This window comes from Tachypleus tridentatus, chromosome 10 (assembly GCF_004210375.1).
Source record: "Tachypleus tridentatus isolate NWPU-2018 chromosome 10, ASM421037v1, whole genome shotgun sequence".
NCBI lineage: Eukaryota > Metazoa > Arthropoda > Merostomata > Xiphosura > Limulidae > Tachypleus > Tachypleus tridentatus.
The window spans coordinates 93,742,819-93,765,510 of record NC_134834.1 but is presented as its reverse complement, the minus strand read 5'-3'; the positions used below and the strand labels follow the sequence as shown (position 1 = coordinate 93,765,510).

General features: G+C 32.8%; 1 protein-coding gene across 1 annotated transcript in view; it reads left to right on the top strand.

Annotated features, from left to right (window-relative positions):
• LOC143229890 (transcriptional regulator protein Pur-beta-like) overlaps positions 1–22,692 on the top strand; it is a 46,756-nt gene that overhangs the window by 6,118 nt on the left and 17,946 nt on the right. The window contains exons 2-4 of the mRNA XM_076462756.1: positions 4,772–4,859; positions 11,061–11,179; positions 21,174–21,276. Of these exons, the coding sequence (XP_076318871.1) occupies positions 4,772–4,859; positions 11,061–11,179; positions 21,174–21,276 (310 nt within the window). The remainder of the gene's footprint in view (positions 1–4,771; positions 4,860–11,060; positions 11,180–21,173; positions 21,277–22,692) is intronic.

Here is a 22,692-nt window from a genome sequence, read left to right as displayed (position 1 = left end):
CCCGAAGCAGGAGTCCCGCAGGGAGAGATTGTTAGCCCTATATTATTTATCATGTATGTGAGTAATATGCCTCTGTCGGACCTAAATTTAGGTCATGCATCACAGTTTGCTGACGATGTAGCAGTCTGGAAAAGTGCCCCCACTCCTTCAATTGCAGCAACGAACCTACAACCAGTTCTAAATAACATCGAAGAATACTGCTAGAAATACAGAATTAAAATCAATATACCGAAAACCCAAGTGATATTATTCAGCAGACTCAATAAGCTGAAAAAAAATCCACCAAAGCTCTACATGAATGGATCACTTTTACTGACTGCTACTTCTGCTAAATTTCTAGGTCTAACTTACGATTCAAAATTAACGTGGTTACCGCATATTAAAAATATACTGAAACGAATCTGGAAAAGAGCAAACTATGCAAGAAGTCTTTCAGGTAAAAAGCAAGGGACATCACCAGAAAATATACTTAAAATCTACAAAACGTATATTAGACCCATAATAGAATATGCATCACCTGCCTGGATTAACATAGCACCCACACAATTACAGAAACTTCAACGAATACAAAATTCAGTTCTAACTTCGGCATGTAAAGTACCACGAAGTACTTCATCCACATTCATGCACAAGTATGCAAACATAGACACAATATTTGAAAGACTCTTGTATAATTCTCTGAAATATTTCAATAAGAATTGGCATAAGAATAATTTAATATGTGATCTCGACAGATACCACGAACATGATGTAAATAGTCCTAAATACCTCTCCCCATTTAGCATGTATTTAAGGAATGTTGCACAAGCTGGCCATCTTGCACTGGACACTTAATCCTTGTTTTTCTTTAATGATCCTAAATTTTCTCATATAATTATTTTTTTTTATACTTTATTTTATTGTTACTACTAGTAGTAGTAGCATTTTCTCTATGGAGAAAAGCAACATAGGAAGGAAAAGGAGAAAAATACAAAAAACACATCAAAATGAAAATCAAAAAGAAGAAAAAAATACAGAAAATATATTAAAATAAAAAAGAAGAAATAATTAAAGGAAAAAAAAACTTTTCTTGTGCGTCCATGCATGGACTGTGCCCTGAAATGAGCCAGAGTACGATGTTATACTTATAATCTGGCCCAAAGCTGTAATAAAACAAATCCCTGAACGACGAGAGGGAGGAAGAGGTCTAATGTACCTGACCCTTCTGGGTATTTAACATCAATACCCAAATACCCACTCAGCGAAACTCGAACTTGAACTCTAAGACTTCGATATTCCAATATAAACACTTCCTATTTATTATCGAGCTTTTCGCTTTTAAAATCCCATACACCCACTCTTATTCTCCAGTTGTGAACTTATTACTTTTTAGCACTTTACTCATTATTTTCTTGAGTAATAAGTAATATCATACGTTCAAAATGTTCTAAAAATACGTGTTGCAAATACTTTGCCATTTTATTTCATTTGTGCTCTATCTGGATATTTTAAGTTTTTAACTGTCTTGCTCATCACACACACAAAAAAAAAACACTTCACTAATTACATTACCATATCTTATACACACTTGTTTTGTCTTCTTTGCTTTGATTCTATTACATAATTTTATTTAATTCAGATTTCTCTAATTTTTGAACCAAAATGTTCTTGAATAAAAATGTACTGTTTTTTTTTCAGTTATAGGTTTTTTTCATGACATATTATCTAACCTTGAAAATTGTAGGCTTCACTATTAACAAGAATTAGAAGGAAAGCGCTTTCATTATTGTTATTGTTTTAATTCAGTTTTGTGTATTCTTTTCAAGATGTGGTCATATGCAATTGATGTAAATTTACTCTTAAAGCTAAGGTTTTTGCATCATCTCCCTGAATTAACCTATTTTATCCTGTAACCTTTAGTAACCTAACGGTCATTTCAGTATCGCCTAAAGAGATTCATACCATGCTAAGTTTTACGCATACCAGTTGCTATTTTTATCATAATTCTTCAATCTTACACATAAATCTTTAATATTCCTCTTACCAAAAAGTAGCAAGTTTTATCCTGTAAATCTCTTTTTCTCTTCTTCTCATAACTTCAAATTCAAACAAACGTCTTTATTCACTTTTAGAAATATGGTATTTTCAAACTGAACTGGTTTTCCTTAAAATGACAAAATATTTACGCAGAATAATGGAAAAAAAATCATAAGTAATTGTAAATTCTCTGAGTTCGTGAGGAATAAATAAAGAAATTGAACGCAATAGTACTTGCTTATGGATAATTGATGATCGCTTAACTTGAGCATAACCTATTTTCTCTCTAAGCTGCGTCGGCTAAGATCCCTTTCCAAGGAGGAAAAGCGAAGATGTCTGATATCCCTTTCTCTTCAAAAAAGAAGAGTTACAGAAAATATTTGATGTGTTTAAGATTGTTAAATGAATTGATAGTCTTGAAGTATCATGTTTTACCATTATTAATGGTTAGAATGATAGAACTAGAAAACACATATACAAATTTTGGCAAGGAAGAAGTTATCTTCAGATAAGACAGTTTTATTTTTCTATCTGGATGATTGGCCTTTTAACGGGTTGCCTACGGATGTTGTGGAGGCCTTAAATTTAAGTGAATTTGTTTGTTTGTTTGTTTGTTTTGGAATTTCGCACAAAGCTACTCGAGAGCTATCTGTGCTAGTCGTCCCTAATTTAGCAGTGTAAGACTAGAGGGAAGGCAGCTAGTCATCACCACCCACCGCCAACTCTTGGGCTACTCTTTACCAACGAAAAGTGGGATTGACCGTCACATTATAACGCCCCCACGGCTGGGAGGGCGAGCATGTTTGGCGCGATTCGGGCGCGAACCCGCGACCCTCAGATTACGAAGCGCACGCCTTAACGCGCTAGGCCATGCCAGGCCCTTGAGACATACTAGATGAATCTGTAAGTCCCTCATTATCCGTAAACATTATACTGTATTATGTTAACCGAACCTTAATTTAATTTTTAAATAATAACGTACATTTTGCTCATGTTAACTAACTCTACCCACATGACTTGTCATTCAAACTTAAAGAAACTTGTAATCTCCTGGTATTACCTAATCTATCACTGACAGACAATAATGCAAAAAAATGTAAGTGTACAACTTTGTCTCCCATGGGCAGACAAAATTAATGACTTTTTATACCATTTTTTGAGAAACTACAAATACCTAAAATAACTAAAAACGTTGGAACAGATTATTATACATTACACCAATATTACTGATTCATATTTGTGTTCTATCACAGTGTGATATTATCAGTGAAACTGATATCTCTACAAGTATATGGCAAAGTAGTTCATAGATAACAGTTAGTCTGTCCAGTGATTATTCAGTGTTTTTGAATGAGACACTCTGATTTACATTCTTAAAGTGGAATGAAAGAGTGTGGATAACTTGACGGCTGTTCTTTTTCCCCTAGATTTCATTTAGTCTAGACTCATCTTTCTCACAGGACTGATTGCAAAAGAATCGAGAACTATGATTCCAGATGAATAGATCGTCTTTCAAAGAAATTAATAAACAAAGCTCGCTCAAACCTAGAATGTAAACTCGCTTATTTTGTACATTGGACATCTTTACCTTCAAACTCCTGTTCCTGACAGAAATAGTTGGTTGTCATATTTGGTTAAGATCATAACTAGCCAGCAATGGATATTCCAGTGCCAAACCCTACAACCCAGATGCTTCATCTAATGATGGAAGCTCAATACTGTCAGAGAAATCGTCACCTAATAAAGAGAGTAAAAACTGAAGTAACTAGAATTTGAACTAAAACTTCCTAGATCACCTGATTCTGTTACGAAAACTAACCAATCGAACATTTTGAATATTTCTATATCTATATGGCAAGTAGAAAATATACGATAAACCCACATATTGCAACAGCTCTTGTGAAATAAATCCTAAGTTTTGGTTTGGTGTAAAATAGTAGTGGCTTCGAAATTAGTTCATTTTATTACACTAAAACAACCCAATTTTTTTTTATAAAGGTCTATTAGATACTTGGTATTCATTTAGAACTCAAGAGCTAAATAGCTATGCAAAAGACCTCTAATGTTCTGGAATAGTTATTTCTAGTCTAGAAATGCTGATCAGCACTGAATAATAAACAGCTAATAATACTCGTCTCCTACACGGCTATTCTTAACTATACAAAAGAAATTAACAATTACTGTTAGAATGCCCCGAAGCTAAACATGCGAGACGTGCTTAGCATATATGACAGACAGAACACTGAACTTTCAAGAAAAAACTGGCACACTAATTTCAAGGCTGCGACCAGTCCTGAATAAGATATATATTTGTTTGTTTGTTTGTTTAGAATTAAGCACAAAACTGCATAATGGGCTATCTGTGTTCTGCCCACCACGAGTATCGAAACCCGATTTTTTTTTAGCGGTGTGAGTCCGCAGACATGCCGCTGTGCTACTTAGGAGCGACAAGATGTAACTAACGTTTTATGCAATTAGGCACTAGTTTCGTTTTGCTTTTAAATAAAATTTGTTGATCTTGCCTCGTTCCGTGAATTTACTTTTTTTTAAAGTAAACTTCATCAAATTCTATTTTATTTTATACTGCGAATTTGAAATAACACGAGTTTATAGATGTCGTAACTTAACAATAAAACAAAACAAAATACAACAGCAAGAAGCAAATTAGACAATAAAAATATTTGTGTATACAACCATTTGTAAAATGAAAACATTTTTTGAATTTTCTGATTGGTTATTCGTTAAATATTCACAGATTCCACAGCAAATTCTCGTGAGCAGGCGCTACAGGAGTGGCACCATGTCGGATCGAGAGAGTGAAGATGAGCAGGGTCGAGGGAAAAGTACGTTTGAGTAGTTGTTTGTAAATAATTTTTTTATGTTTGGTACAGCAAATATTTCTTGTAGCCGTATTAAGTGTTCATATTTTATTTAAACTATTCTAATATGTTTATGCGAGTGTTCAAATGTACTTAAAAGTTATGTACGTATGTTAGTGTCTTGTGTTCATTTTTATTACTAATAGTAATTTTATTTACTAATAGCAAGAGTGGATAATAAATACCTGAAGTTTAACACTAAAGCCTAAAAAAGTAAAACTTCAACTCAAATCTAAGTCTAACGGATCCAGTAGTAGTAGTACTTGCAGTCACCACTTTTACCTTCTTTTTGTAACTTAGTAATTAATCGTACCATTGTATCCACTACAATTAGTGGCATGACTTTAATGAAGCCCTAGTCAGGTGAAAAGGACGTCGTCTTATGAGATTCACACTTTTGAGTTTTACAGATGGTTCTTACTTTTAATCCTGTGTTATTGAAACTCTTGAACAGGCTAAGCGGATAGTTGCACCGAAAAATACTTGCACTCACAGTCATACTGATTTGGAATGTAATCATAAAATGAAATTTATAATTATCGCTTAAGCCTACACAGTACATAGCAGTGTTAGCACACAGTAGTTCACATTGTTAACAATCGTAACTTATAATATTACTGGTAGTAGAATATGAATTTTATTAAAATGCCATGTTAGATATTTTTCATTCTCATTGTAATTTGTAGTGTAACTGTAACTGCTACTTGTGGTAATACTCAGCAAAGTGAAAATTAAATGTTAACTTAGAGAAATAAATTAGGTTTTTTCTTGGGTGGGTGTAACTACTGGGTTAAAAAAATGTTTGGTTTTTACAATTATTGTGAACAGCTTAGAGACATTAGTCAGGCCTAGTAGCTGCAAATTATAAAGGGCTCTGTCTGCAGTCATTACGCTCAGTCATTTAAAATAGTTGGTATCTCTGTATTTACAAAATTACAAACAGACTAAACACTCACTAGCACAAGGGTTTGTCTTGAAAGAGAAGACTCTATTATATTTGAAAATGGCTGAGATAAATCAATAAGAACATTTTGAACTTCTGATTGCTTATTCATATGTTGTATAGAAATGAATGTATACAAGTGAGCATTTCCAGAATGGAAAGAGGTGAGAAATGACCACTGTGTGTGATTCACTAAATATAGTGATAGCTCAGCAAATAGAAGAGATAAAATGTTTTAATTTTATATTATAGCTTGTCAGTATTGGTAACTCGATTCTAAGTTACACAAAACTGACTATATTTTAACATCACAAACATATTTTGAACCATTGCTGTATTCAATATACCATGTTGCACACAAAAATTGATGTTTAGGTGTTTGATATTTAAATTAAGAAATTAAGTAATGTACAGTATCTACATTTGAATTATAATCTACAGTTTGATTTCAAAATTAAGAGATATTCATAAAATAGTTTATCAAACTTTTGAATGCGAGTCAACAAACGAGATGACATGGTCTTTGGCTTGACTCATTAAAAGTGGGTTAAATAAAAGTAAGGTTGATTAAAATATTGACTTAGAAAACTGACAGTTTTCTCTTAAACTTGTGACTGTTGTAGGTCTGCTTTTTTGCATTTATTTTTTAGTCATATCAAAAATCAAGTTATAACTTTAAAATTTTCTATTGAATTAGATTCTATGAAGGGCTGAATCCATTAAGATTTCTTTCATTAAATAAAAATGACTTAGTTTTGCTATATGACTTTCAACACTTTGTAGAAAATGAGTTTCAACACTAAAATGAAAAGCAATGAGGGAATATTGTGATGGAGCTGTGCCTTATTATGTAAGGCTTGTGAGCTGATGTTGTTTGTCTTGAGTTTTGGAAGCTTTCTATTAGGTATTGTACAATAGCTTAATTTATGTTGGATGCTTTTAAAATTTTTTTAAGTTTAGAAGTTGATAGAAAATCAGCTTTTTTGTAGAGGGCAAAGGTTAGTAATATTAAGTTCTGATGAGAAAAACCATACAGTGCACTTGAATAGAAGTCAGAAAGAATTTAGGGCAAGAGTAGGAGGATGGTTAACAATAGAAAAACAACAGTGAAAAGTAGATGGGGAATCATGCCAAATACCAAAAAGAGTTGAAATTAAATTTTAGTAAAAGTACAATGTTGTATCCGAGCCTAGTGCATAATGTAAGTAATTTTGATGATAGTTTACTATAAGCTTATTGGATGTCTTTCAACAAGTTTTATTCTATTTGTTTAATATCAGTAGGTTGTAACAAGTACTGCCTTGAATTTATGTTCATATTAAAAGAAATGTAAATTATTATTTAGTAAAATAGTTATTGTTGCATCTTACTGCTGTATTACCATAAAAAAAAAAACCTCAATGTAACATGTGGCTAACAAACAACCATGTGTACTTTCAAGAAATGCACACACACATACATCTTTGAGAAAAGTTAGAAATATAAACCCATCTATTATTTCTCAGGAAATGAATATAAAATGTTGGCCTTCACTGTTGTGGATTACAACTCATTCCATAAGGAAATTACTGTTTTAAGAAAGTAAACCTATTTCCAGATCTTTAACTTGTGACTAATTGTCATTGTCTGTAGAGTGTAAACAACAAATTCAGTGTCCTTTGTCCTATAAATTTCCTGGAATAATATTGTAAAACTTTAATAAATCTCCATTATTCCATAATTTCTGAAAAGAAAATATGCAGAAGAGATTTTAACTATCCTAATAAATAACCTTTTCTCTCTCAAATTATCACAGTGACCATCTGCTGAATCCATTCTAATAAATCAATGTCATTTCTTGACAAGGTTGCCCAAGCTGTATGTAGCATTTCAGATGACTGCTAATTTTCAAAATAACTGCCACATGAATTGTAGGAGGTACAAATTGTGTTTTTGTTGTCAGTAATTACAGTAATTGACATCACTAGATTAGTGGTATTTGTATGTGAAGAATCTCTCATTTGATTTCCTCCAATGATTTGTATTTTGTGTGTGTGCGGTAGATTATTGTTAATGTACCAAATGGATTCTCCTTACTTTGGTCTTCCATATACCACTTGTGTAAATAACAATTGTTGTTGTGCGAGTTATTTAGGTTGTAACTATGAACACTGACTAATTTTGTTTTCCTTTTCAAGAACACTTACAACACTGACACTATTATGTATAGCTACCTACTTCATGAAATTTATTTTGCATATTGGAGTACCAAATTGATAGAATAACTGTGGCAACAAGGAAATTAGGAAAGCTATAATTAGAGCAGAAAAACTAAAAGTTTGAAAAACAACTCTCTTATGTATGTATAGGGCCCGGCATGGCCTAGCACGTAAGGCGTGCAACTCGTAATCCGAGGGTCGCGGGTTCACGCCCGCGTCGTGCCAAGCATGCTCGCCCTCTCAGCCGTGGGGGCATTATAATGTGACGGTCAATCCCACTATTCATGATGGGAGAGAGTGATGTATATGTAAAAATGGCTGGTATGGGTAGCAAAAGCTCTATGTAGAGTCGGAGTCTGGTTGAGATCACCCATTGGGGGGGTATCAGGCATCCTAGCCTACCTGTCACAGAGATAATCATCAATTGTCCAGCACCATTTCCAATGCCAACCTCAAGGGAGAGAAACTTATCCACCATTTTGAGTGAATCTGATGACATTTACTCTTTTTCTTGGCCTCATGGTTGTAATGTGGTAGTTTGCCAGACGGTTGTGGCAATTCCTGCTGTCCAAGATCTATGACATTGCATCCCAACACCTGGCCACACTATCTGCTTCTGATCCTGACTCAGTCTCTTCCATCTTGTATGTCATTTGTTCTGTATAAAATGCCATTCCTACTAAAATGTTGACTTTGGAGTACTCACTGAAGTTTTGATAAAAATCTGGCCATTTGTCATGGATACTGCAATTTGTAACAATAATAACCCTTGGTTACAGCACCAGAATATTACTTTTCATTCTATTTTTGTACAGATTTACCTCAATGTAGACATTTATAGGCATAATATTTAGTCACAAAGTAAAATAAATGTAGGATATAATACTCACTATTGAACACAATACAAAATAACAGGTGTATTTCATGAATATGTAGAGGTATTTTCCTACAGAAGACTAGTGATTATCTGATTTGGCAAGAGAAAAACAATTGTTAATGCACATTAGTAAAAGGGGAAGTTGAGTAATTTACATGAATATCTTTTTTTTGTTTAAACACATAACAGGGGAAAAAAAATTTTATTTCGAAACTAAGGAATGGAGCTGAATTATATGGTGCAGTTCAAACTATACCATATTGCTGTTAACTTACCAATCTAGATTACAGTTGGTCATCAGTTTAAAACACATTTCTAGTTTTTCTACATGAACAGTAAATATGGCCCTGTGTACAGGGTAAGTAAAATTTGAGGTTATTTTTGGCACCTTTTATCCACCTTAAATATGATTGAAAATAATGAAATCAATTATTTTTTTTATGCTAATGGTCCAAATAATATAATAAATTTGCATTATTTGTACATTAATACAACAACTATTTTACTAAGTTAAAAAAATATGGCATGAAAACCTTCAGTTTCATTGTTGCAAATGTATATTGTAAGTAGTATACATATACAGGGTCATAAAAATTAAGGCCCGGCATGGCCAAGCGGGTTAAGGTGTGCAACTCGTAATCTGAGGGTTGCGAGTTTGTATCCCCGTTGCGCCAAACATGCTCGCCCTTTCAGCCATGGGGGCATTATAATGTGACTGTCAATCCCACTATTCGTTGGTAAAAGAGTAGCCCAAGAGTTGGCGGTGAGTGGTGATGACCAGCTGCCTTCCCTCTAGTCTTACAGTGCTAAATTAGGGACGGCTAGCACAGATAGCCCTCGAGTAGCTTTGTGCGAAATTCAAAAAACAAACATAAAACTTAAACTTGACAATACAGCAATAGGATAAGAGTATTATATTATGAAGCTGTGATGCAGTTGTATTGATACATTGTCTAATGTGATACAGTAAACATCATTATTTTGTACAGAAAAAAATGAATGATTCAGAAAGAGAAAATGAGTATTGAGTACCACATGTTGTTTTAATTTCTTTTATCAAAAACATTACATGTAAAGTAACATAACAAATTAACAGTAATAAGTTTTTTTGTTTCTCTGGCCAACTACCATTTGCTTGATCAAATCTGAGAATTTGGAAAAACCACTCTAAAGGGTGAAGTACACAGATAAGATAATGGTGGTAATGCAGAAAATACATTACTGGCATGACTGGCAAATTTTGTAATAAACTGTTGTCTTTGGCAAAACTTTTGTGTCAGGGTACATATTGTATTGTGATATCAATATCTAGATACTTGTCGTATAAAGTATTATGATGAGATACACCCTGAGTAAAATTTCCTAATGCCTGCTGTGATATTATGAATGTCTGCCTTTCTTTAGACTTCTGTATTATTTGCAGAGTTTTTGTCAATAAAATATGCCTTCATAAGTACAGATATTATTTCTTGATGGAACTTTGTGATAGTTGTGAATACACAATTTGAACATTTGTGTATCGCAATGGGGATAACCATCTTCAACGAGAAAGCGCCTGGAGTTTCAAATGCTTGACATAGGCTTAGAGATAGTTACAAAATTATGTAAATTTTGGAAAGTTGTAAGTGAATATATAATTACTAACCTGGTTATTGAGCTTTACATAGCAGTCAATGGTAAATATGTTTGTAGTGATTTAATATCAACCTACAGCATGTCTTCTTAGATCCATGATATATGTGTCAAATGTAATTTGTATTTTTGAAGTACAAGATAATACCAAAAATATGAACAAATAACTTGTTTTCAAATAGACAAGTCACAAAACAATGAATACAAGATCAAATAACTGAATTTCAGTTCCTGAATTATCAGTATTATCAATCATATATTGTTTCAGTTTTGACATTTAATTTTTTGTGTGTCAAAACTACTATCCAGTGTATACATTTTAGCACACAGTTTTACACTTTGTGGCTTGTAGTAGAAGGAACAAATGGCAACTAGTTTTTGGTAACCTAATAGTTTAAAAATAATATATTTGTATTGTTTAAATCTGCATTCTATGCATATAAGTATAGAATATTTACATGTGTACATATTGAAGTAATAGTTTTAAAATGATTTTTCTTTGTCTTCTTTTACAGGACCGTTACTTCCAGCAACAGAACAGGAGTTAGCCACTAAAGTGCTTCACATACAGTCTAAAAGGTTTTATCTTGATGTAAAACAGAACAAAAGAGGTCGGTTTATTAAAGTAGCAGAGGTAAGAAAATTAAGGCCTTACTGTTTGCGTAACTCAAGGTTTCCCAAACCTTTTTGAGTTGTCAACCCCTTGATAAACCTGTAAAGTTATCATTGACCCCCAAACTCTTAGAATATAAATTATAAATGAAACTTCATAGTCAGAAAACTTCAGTATATAATCAGCTTCTATTTGTCATAATACAGTAATCAGGAAACATAGAATGTAGAAAAGAATGAGGACTTATTGATTTTGTATGATGAGATGGAAGGGCCTAATGGCCTCAAACAAGAGTATGAATATTAGTCTGAAGGTTGGTGATTTTGAGTCTCAAGTCCTTATGCCCTTCAACATTGTTTTCTTAGAAGACCATTGGCTAAATCCAGATTTGGTCATATATAAACTTGAAAAGGCTGCAAGGTGGTTAGGTGCATAGACCAACATTACCCTAGGGACCATTTTATATCCCCTATTAGCCACTAGGTCTTTATTCACCATCTGTGTTATCTCATTTGACCCCAAGTGGTCAATATTGATCACTTTTGGACACCCTTAATTTATGCTTTCTTCTTGAGGAGTTAGAAGTCTGTTTCAATCTATTTAAGTGGGATCTAAATCAGTTTTAGTCAAGATGTAACATTGTTTCAAATATCTGACCAAATAATTTAGATACTTGTTTAATTATTTAAATAGTTTTGTTTTTTTTAGCTTTAGGGGGCATTAAACTAAATATGGAATTCTGGAACAAGATGAATTACAGAGTGAGCAAGACTCAATAAGTGATCCCATCAAAGAGTTATATAATAATTTTAGATGAATATTCATTTTATAGTTGGTTGTGTCCAATGTCTAAAAGTACCAATGATACTTTTCTGCAGAGAAAGAATTTTAAAAGTAACCTCTGACATGCCCAGTGCTTTTTTAAATATAAACACATAGTATGACTTGCATTATATGCAAGTTGTAACACTATGGCCAAAAATATTGCTAACAAGGATTTCTAACTTCTGAAACAATTTTTAACCGTATGCTTTGTTTTATGACACTGTATACTCCAAGTTAAACCAGTATAATAATAAACTAGCTTCATTATCTACACCACTGAAGGTGATAGAGGTTATGGTTTCAATTTTTTGCGTTTTGTCACCAAGAATTCTCAAAAATGGCAGAATGTACTTGGATGAAAATTAGTATGCATTTGAACTATGACCAAACTTAGAAGTAATTTGTTTTTGGAGAATAAAGTTTGCAAAAAACAAAATCCCTATTTGTTAACATGGGAATGGAATGATCACTATTTGTGTTAAGTAATTCAGCTGAAACTGAGCAGCTATATTTAAAATATTGTACCTCATTATCCTGCTAATTGTTCCACATGTGTTGATAATGATGGACACATTTTGTGCATTTTTTGAGGGCCTGATATAATTAACACTGTGTAGTAGAGGTATGAGCTCTGCTGAGTGCTCCTCTAAATGTATCTCAAGATGGCTGGTATGGGTGTTAAAACTTTTATTAAAATAAAGTAGAGAATAACATTTTGGCATTTTTGAGTCTTCTTCAGGTTGGCAGAGAGTTTGCAACTGACCATTGTGAGGCACATGTTGCCAGTCAGTTGTAAACTCTTTATTTGTTAACCTGAAGATGACTCAGGATGACTTTAATAAAAGTTTCAACACCCATGCCAGCCGTCTTGAGATGCACTTTTACTTCAAGCTGGTTCCTCATCATCATGAGTGCTCCTCTATTTATTTAATGGGTTAATTACTAGTTATGGTATATGAATGTACATGTAGCTGGCTGTGGTAAGAAGCTATTGATTATATTAACAGGTATAACCTTAGGATTAGTCAGAAAACAAGAGGTATAAGTTTATCACTTACAGTGAATGTACTGGTGTCTGAGACTTACATAATGAATGCTCTCAGTGATGGGAAAAGAATATTAAGTTGCAACCTGTTTATTCACTGATTTAAAATGGAAACAAAAGACTTATTTAGGATTCCTTTGGAAAGGATGGTGATATTAAAATGAATGTGAATTATAAAGCATATTACTACTTCTACTATCCCAGTGTACAATAACCTTTAAAATAAGTATATAGAAGGCTATGAAAATTCACAATACATCTATGTTTACTGGATCTCGTACTGAAAGTGAGAGTGCGGCATCAAGTTCCAGGGTGTTTACCTCATAATAAATCAGGGGTGGCCAAACTGCAGCTTGCAAGCCATGTGTGGCTCACGGACATATGTTGGTTGAGCTCCTTTTTGCACCATGATTAATACAAAAAGTAGATAAAGAATTTTCAAGCTTTATAATTATTTACCTGGTATAAACTGAGAGTCCACTAGATTAAAGCACAAGTTTAATGTTCATGGTGAGTAAATATATGTAATACTTTAAATTTTAATTTTAATGTTATATTTGAGTTGGGAATTAAAGAAATTTCAGATCAGCAAGAATTTCAGAGGAATTGTACTGGAGAATCAGTAATCATACAAGGAAGTATTACAGAGGAATTGTACTGAAGAATCAGTAATCATACAAGTAAGGATTACAGAGGAATTGTGCTGGAGAATCAGTAATCGTACAAGCAAGGATTACAGAGGAATTGTGCTGGAGAATCAGTAATCCTACAAGCAAGGATTACAGTGGAATTGTGCTGGAGAATCAGTAATCCTACAAGCAAGGATTACAGAGGAATTGTGCTGGAGAATCAGTAATCCTACAAGCAAGGATTACAGAGGAATTGTGCTGGAGAATCAGTAATTGTACAAGCAGGAATTACAGAGGAATTGCACAGGAGAATCAGTAATCATACAAGCAAGGATTACAGAGGAATTGTGCTGGAGAATCAGTAATTGTACAAGCAGGAATTACAGAGGAATTGTTCAGGAGAATCAGTAATCGTACAAGCAAGGATTATAGAGGAATTGTACTGGAGAATCAGTAATCACACAAGCGGTGCTGACAGCATTAGTTTTAGTGGGCATGGCTTACGATAGCTTGATCGTGGTTGTGTTGCAGGCAGTGAAATCAGCTGAGTGTTAGTGTGATACTAGATGCTGTAGGGTTTGGTTGTGTTGCAGGCAGTGAAATCAGCTGAGTGTTAGTGTGATACTAGATGCTGTAGAGTTTGGTTGTGTTGCAGGCAGTGAAATCAGCTGAGTGTTAGTGTGATACTAGATGCTGTAGGGTTTGGTTGTGTTGCAGGCAGTGAAATCAGCTGAGTGTTAGTGTGATACTAGATGCTGTAGAGTTTGGTTGTGTTGCAGGCAGTGAAATCAGCTGAGTGTTAGTGTGATATTAGATGCTGTAGAGTTTGGTTGTGTTGCAGGCAGTGAAATCAGCTGAGTGTTAGTGTGATACTAGATGCTGTAGAGTTTGGTTGTGTTGCAGGCAGTGAAATCAGCTGAGTGTTAGTGTGATATTAGATGCTGTAGAGTTTGGTTGTGTTGCAGGCAGTGAAATCAGCTGAGTGTTAGTGTGATACTAGATGCTGTAGAGTTTGGTTGTGTTGCAGGCAGTGAAATCAGCTGAGTGTTAGTGTGATACTAGATGCTGTAGAGTTTGGTTGTGTTGCAGGCAGTGAAATCAGCTGAGTGTTAGTGTGATACTAGATGCTGTAGAGTTTGGTTGTGTTGCAGGCAGTGAAATCAGCTGAGTGTTAGTGTGATACTAGATGCTGTAGAGTTTGGTTGTGTTGAGCATGTTGCAGCTTGTTATTTCTCTTCACTTTAATTTTTTTAGAAGTGGAGGAAGATGTTATCATCAAATTGTAAGAAACAAAAGTATGAAGATGAAAACAAATTTTAAGCCACAGTAGGAGGAAGATCTTGCATTCACCATTAAATGAGATAAACCTTTATGTCTTATTTGCAACGTGATTATTCAGTCATTACAAAGCCAGTAACTTGAAATGCCACTATGAAACAAACCACAAAAACTTTTTGTCTGATTATCCACCTAAATCAGAATTATGGAAGAACAAGTTAACTGTGTTAAAATCATGACTAAATAGCCAGCAGATACTGCTGACAACGTTCAGTAAGGAAGTTTATATAACGACTGAAGCTAGTTTTCTTGTATTAAGGAATATTGTTCGTGGTAAACGTTCATATTCTGAGGGTGAATTTGTTAAGAAGAATATACCTGAAGTTGTTGCAGTGTCAAATCCAAATAACACAAAACTTCAGCGACTAATATTGCAAACACCAGCTTAACTCCATGCTACAGAAAGGCGTATCTCCCAGATAAATGCTGATGTTGCAGGTAAAATTCAAAATGATTTCCCTTGCATTCAGCTTTGCCCTTGATGAATCGGCAGATATGTGAGACAACCCACAACTGGCGATATTTGTTCATTATGTTTCCTCTGATGTAACTGTGAAAGAAGAGATGTTGGACTTAGTGGCACTAAAAGAAACAACTTGTGTTGACATTACAAATGTGCTTGACAGAGCCTTAACAAATGCTGATATTCCAGTGGATAAACTGATTAGTGTTGCAACAGATGGAGCACCTGAAATGGTGGGGGAAAAATGCAGGATTAATTGCATTTACAAAAAGTGATTCCAGGTTTTCAGATTTTCTCCTTGTTCATTGTATTATTTATTGTGAACACCTGGCAGCCAGATACTTCAAGTATGAAGATGTTAGGAAATTTGTTCTTGAAATGATTAATTTCATATGCTTAAATGGGAAGACCACCGACAGTTCAAAAATTTTATTGAAGACCTGGAGCTTGAAGATAAACCCAGTAATGTCTCTTTCTACTGCATTGTGAGGTGGCTGTCAACCAGTGATGTCTAAAATAGGTTTGTGGATTTGTTGGAGCCTGTTATTACTTTTCTTGAAGAAAATATTCTATTCTCAACTGGGAAATGATGAATGGATGCAAGATCTAATGTTTTTTACTGATATAATGAATCATCTACAAACTCTTAACATTCCTACGAAAAGTGGGGCCTAATAGGCCCCAGAGCAACTTGAAAGGTTATTAATATTAGGCTAATTATTTTGTATTTAAATGAAATTGCCACTTAAATCCATTAATGAATGGATTAACGAGATTCCCACTGTCCCTAAATACTATCTAGCGAAACCACAGCCAGGGGAACGGGCTTGGAGAAATCAGGACTAGAAACGTCTTTTCGTAGGAGTGTTAAATTGGCACTCCAAGGGAAAGATAAGATTGTTTCTGATCTTACTCGAACAATTTTCAGCTTTCAGAATAAAACGATACTTTTTCAAAGAGACATATTGTCAAGAAACTCAAAAAAAAAAAGTAAATACATTCCCTGATATTGAAATAAAAGACCACAAACTAGAAGAATACAAAGATAAATTACAGGGACTGATTGATAATTTCCCAGACAGTTTTGAGGACTTGCTGAAGCCCTGCTTTATCCTTTCTTGTTAATCCATTCATGGCTGATGTGATCTGTAATTCTTGTCCAGTTCTTGATCCTCTGGTTACAGAATCATCTGCTATGGAAATGGAACTAATAGAACTACAGGAGGACATGGGTCTAAATATGATCCATAAATCCCATTCTACAATTGAGTTCTGGAAGCAAGTTCTAAAAATAAAATATTCTGAACTGAAGAAAACTAGTGTACGACTCATCTCAATTTTCAGCACAACATACTGCTGTGAATTACAGTACACTGTAATGAAGCTTGTGAAGTCAAAGCATTGTGCAATCCTTTGAAATAAACACCTGACAGAGCTAATTCTTACAGTGTTCACAACATATCAGCCGGAATTTCAACGACTCACAACCAAGATCGAGACTCACAAGACCTCTACTCACAGTAAATAGTCTGATAATTGTATCAATGTCTGTTTGTGCCAGAAAAATATTATGATAATACTAAACTTTTCTAAGGTGGTATCTAATTAAAATGTCTAATTTCATTGTTTTACATATTTTCCTCCATGTTTTGACGAGATATTTACTAAGACAAATATTAAAAATATCTGATTTTTGCATCTTTTATTTTTTTAATTGGTAGTCTCAATTAACGTTAGTAAAATTCTTAGATGTTTCTATAGTTCATTACCGTATTAAATATCCTCAATATAGTTAAAACAATAATCAGCCAGGATTTTGAAAACATTTGGTATATATGTGTACTTTATACAAACTAACAGTTTAAAACTACATACATGAATAAATATTATTATGTGCATGTATTTTTTAATACTTGTATGTAATTTATGTAACAAAATGTACATGTAACAATAAAAACCTGTGTAATATTTGTTCTTGTCATGTAGCTGTCAAACATCTGAAGTTTATCATATGTGACTCTTACATTAATCAAGTTTGGCCACCCCTCTAATAAATCATTCAGAAATGTTTCCAAAAGAAAGAACTTTCAGACAGTTAATGATTTCATTAATAATACCTTATTTCAGTTGTAACTCATGAGGATTTGTTTTCTTGACAAAATACAACCACAGTCTTGATTGTGAAGTGAAATTTATTTTATAGGAAAATGTTTCCCAAGTATGCAATTTCTGGTTGGATTTTTAAAGTCAGTTTACTTTCCCTAAGGTGATGTATCTGGGTTTGATCAACAACAGTTTTACAGAACATATGGATTTACAACATCCTGCTTTTAACATTAAGCATTTTCCAGGAAAATGGTACTGGTGGTGCAGCAGATAAATATTTGAATGTCTAATGGATGTATGGAAAACAAAAACAGTGTTAATCCTATAATAATAGGTAATCAACCAAAGTTATGGAAAACTTGGAAAACATGATCTGAATTATGAAGTGAACCATGTTTCTTCCATGTGTTATAAATTATCATAAATGCTGTAAATTCTTGTAGAACTGTAATAACGTTATATCAGTAACAGTCATTATGAAGATTATTTACACTTTATTCATTCATTTCTAGCATATTCCAAATTTATATCTAATCACAATGATTTTAGGGTTCATAGATAACTAGTATGAGATTTATGTATAAGAAGGAATAATGCAGTATCTCCTTGAAAGGATTTTGGAGCAAGAATAATCAGTGTATTACTGACAACAATATTTACCAACCAGAACAATGATCAGTAGTCCCTATTGAAGAATTTTTAAAAGTGTTACAAATGTTTGAAGAAACGAACAAAAAATGTACATTCGTAGACTCTGTACTTCCAGAAGTTGCTCCAAGTGTGACTGTTACTCTTTGCCATCTGATAAAGATTAATGCAGACCACTCTGGACTAAAGTGATGAAAGTATCATTGAGAGAATGACTAGAAACTGGGATTATTTTTTTGGAATACAAAACAAATCCAAATTTCACAAAATTTTAATTGGATCATCTCTTTTTTAAATATAATTTTTCAGAGAGCAGCAGTGATAAATAGTGAAACATTGTTTTATTGTGGAAGCATTGATACTGCTAATTTCACAGTAAAATGTGGTAGAAGATAAAACTCAGGGAAGTAACATAAATGAGTCATCACTGTTAATATTACCACTATAAACACAGTTTATAATGCTGCAGTAAAATACCTGCAGGTACCTGTGTTATCAGATATAGTTGTGAAACAGATGAGGATAAAGATGTTTAAATCATTTAAACTGCTTTCTTTGTCTCTACTGCTTTAAAGCAGCATTCTCCTGTTAGCCACATCCATCAACATGTATTGTGTTTGTATAGTCAGCAATATATTTATCAGGCAAAATATAGAAACCTGTTGTTTCCATAAATTGCAGATAGGATGATACGAGTAAATTTTACCAGAATGAATAAAAAATCCCTAGGCCCGTTACACACTTTAACACTTTCATGACGGGTCAAAGGCAATGTCATAGTGTTTGTTGACTTGCATTCAAAATTTTATTGAACTATTATTTTATGAATTTATTACCATAAATTTGGAATCAAATTGTAGATTATAATTCAAATTTTAATGTTATATATGACTTAATTTCTTAATCTAAAAGTAAATATTAAAAAAAATCTAAATATAGATTTTAGTGAGTCACATGGTGTGTTGAATGCAGCAGTGTTTAAAATTAGATATTTGTGATGTCAAAATACTAAATATATAGTTTTGTAGAAATTAGAACTTGTATTACTAATATTGACAACAAGCTACAATGTAGAATATAAAATACGAACCTCATATCTTTTATTTTGATGAGATATGGCTTGTGTACTGAATCAAATACAGTGGACTCCATTCCCCTCTATTTTTTTGAAAATGATCCATTAGAAACACTTACTTCAACATGTGACATGCAAATAACCAGTCAAGAGCTAGAATGTCCCCAGAGTAATTTTCTCATCCATTTTAACCTAAGAAAAGGCTACTACATTCTTTTGATTCAATATTTCAAAGGCATAGATTGTATTTTTAGTCTTCTTGAAGTTTCATAATTTTTAAATCTAAATACATCTTAATTAATAAGGTTAATAAATTACAGTGGAATTGTATGGTATCTGTGTAGTTATTTTTTTTATTCAACAATAAAAAAGTTTGAAACCTTGCACATGCAAAATTTTAAAAGGCTTAGCAACTTGTGTCCAGCACCAACCAAGTACGGAGTGCGTAGTGAGAAGAGATAATTGTTTGCTTTACTTCTTGTTTTATTGTTTTATGCTTTAAGAAAAATAGGCTTAGTAATTTATTTCTAAATAGTAATAACCTGTATACGTATATATAACGTATAATAATTGAAATGTTACTGTATCCTACAAAATACTAGTCTGCTGAAACACAGCCAAGACAGGGAAGACTATAGGTCAGTTTAATGTATAGTAAATTTGAAGCTATGTAGACTAAACATTTTTATTTTTGTGTTATAATATATTGTCCTTCTAGCATGAAAAAACATAATTTGTTTATTTCTTAATTTTTTTATAATGTTTGTGGTTGGTCATGTGACAGACCCCATATAGTTAGAACATAGGAAGTAACATAAAATATAAAGTCTTACTGGAAACAAACATTTGAAATGTTAAGGAGGTTTTAGAGATTATGTAAATAATATTTGAGATTTGTGGGACCAAGAATTAGTTTTTTGAATCAACATGAAATCACTTAGCACTCACACTAGTGACAAAACATTCTTTTCACAAACAAAGTTTTAGTAAAAATATTTCATTAAAAAATCTAATTTTTTGTATACAAAGTACTTGTAATCTTGACTACAAGTCTGTCAAGCTGTGTGAAAATACACATGCTGTATCAAAAGTTATAGTACAAATACACAACCTGTGCTGATGTGTAGAAGAACTTGTATTAAACTGAGCACATAGTGAAAAGGTTAATAATTGATTTTTACAACAGTGTTTTGTTTTATGAAATATTTAACATAAATATCATGTTCCTTTAAAACATTAAGGTAACAAATTGTTTAGTAAAATGATAAAACACTTAAACAGTTGGAGGTTAAGAATGATCTCTTAGAGAAGTGTAATATTCTGACTGTTGTGAAATCCAGTAATTTAATTTTCAGTTCACTTAAGTTCAATAAGATTTGTGTAACATAGAGCATGATCATATGCTTTAGAATATACTGAAATGTACTTATGCATGCAAACATGTTATTTATATGTAAGTAATCATTTTTGTATTTGTAATATTTTTTGGAAAAACAAAAGTCATCAGCCCAACATAGCCAGGTGGGTTTTTAAGGTTAAGGGTTGCAGGTTCAAATCCCCGTTGAACTAAACATGCTCACCCTTCAGACATGGGGACATTATAATGTGGCAGTCAATACCACTCTTCATTGGTAAAGAGTATCCCAAGAGTTGGCAGTGAGTGGTGATGACTAACTACCTTCCCTCTAGTCTTACACTTTAAATTAGGGACGGCTAGTGCAAATGGCCCTCATGTAGCTTTGCTCGAAATTCAAAAACAAACAAACAAAAAAATTAAATTTAACAATGTTAATAATGTTCTATCTTAGTAGAGCTAATAATTAACTCATCATTTTATGTTAGTTTACAATACCAAACTATGTATAGTAAATTTGTTTTTTTTTCAGGTAGGACCATCAGGAAGGAAAAGTCGGTTATTATTAGCCATGTCTTCTGCTTTAGAACTAAGAGACCACCTTACAGCTTTTAGTGAAATATATGCTTCTTTAGGTAAGAAAAAAAAAGTGTGGTTATGTAATTAAAGTGCTACATAGTTTTGAAACTTTTTTTAGTTTATTCAATCATGTAATTACTTCTGACAGTATTCATAAACCATTTTTAAATGTTATTCTGAAAATCTTCCAGCCAAGAATTTTACATAAACTTGAAATCTTAAAATTAAAATATTTAATTTAAAATATTTAAAATATTTTTCTTTTCAGCAAATTTCATTCAAAGTTGTAATACTTTTTGAAACTTAGTTCTGTTTGGAAAAATAAAATGTTTCAAAGGTTCACTTTAAGCTGTTTATAAAGAGTTTAAGTGTTCAGATATAGTCTTGTTTTGATCTAACTTGTAAATTTTAGAAAATTCCCCATACTAGTGGCAAACAGAATCCACAGAATATTTTTTAAACATACAGTGATATGGTTTAAAGTTATAAAAACTAAATTTTGTAATTCTGGTGAAAACCAGTAGAGATACACTAAGAAAATTTTAAATTTTCAGAAAATATGAATTTTCATTACTTTAAAATATCTTTTTTAATGTTATACAAGTGCAATCACTGACTAATATAGTGTATAAAATTATCTGAAACACTTGTGAATATTGTCTGAAGAGGTAGAAAATGTCTATAAAGTATTTCCTTAAAAGTCGGATTTAGTTTTGGGGGGTCATTCACTTCGTGGCTGTTTGTCATTGGTATTCCTACGTCTTTAAGAATTTAGTACTCTCTTTGTTCTTTATTTATGCTACCAAACTGTAGCTATTTACAGAATGTTATGTAACAATTTTAATTCTAAATATGAATCGTGGAACTACAACTGATTACTACCTGAGAGGCGAGAGGATTGACACTTTTTAAATTAGTTTTAACCTAATGGATTACCAGTCAGTCAATTTATGGAATACAGTATTTGAAGTAAAGGAGTTAAAGATTTTTAAATTCCTTTGAATAAAGAAAATGGTGCTTAAAAAGTAGGGAACTAATGACACTTATTATGTTCTGACCCAATATGATTGAAACCCACATCTATTGGCTCTTTCAGGTAGATTTATCTCTGAAGAGCTAAAAACCTTTCCTTGTTGAATTTGTTTTCATTCTGTCAACAATCATGTGAACTTGTATTGTGAATATTCTTAACACAGTGCAGAGCATTCATCATCTCACTCAGTTTTCCACTTTTTCATCTTCCATGTGATTTAATGTTCATGCATCAGTAGAATTATTGTAAGCTTTGCTTTCCTGCCATAATCCTGTTTTCTTGTTTATATTTGTTCACTCCATGGGAATTCTAAACTAATTTTCTGCGACAGTATCATAAATTTTATAATTTGATATGAGGCATTATTCAAGCAGACTACATTTAACATGCAGAAGACATCATGTGATTACATTGTCAACTTTTGTTGATTAATATATTT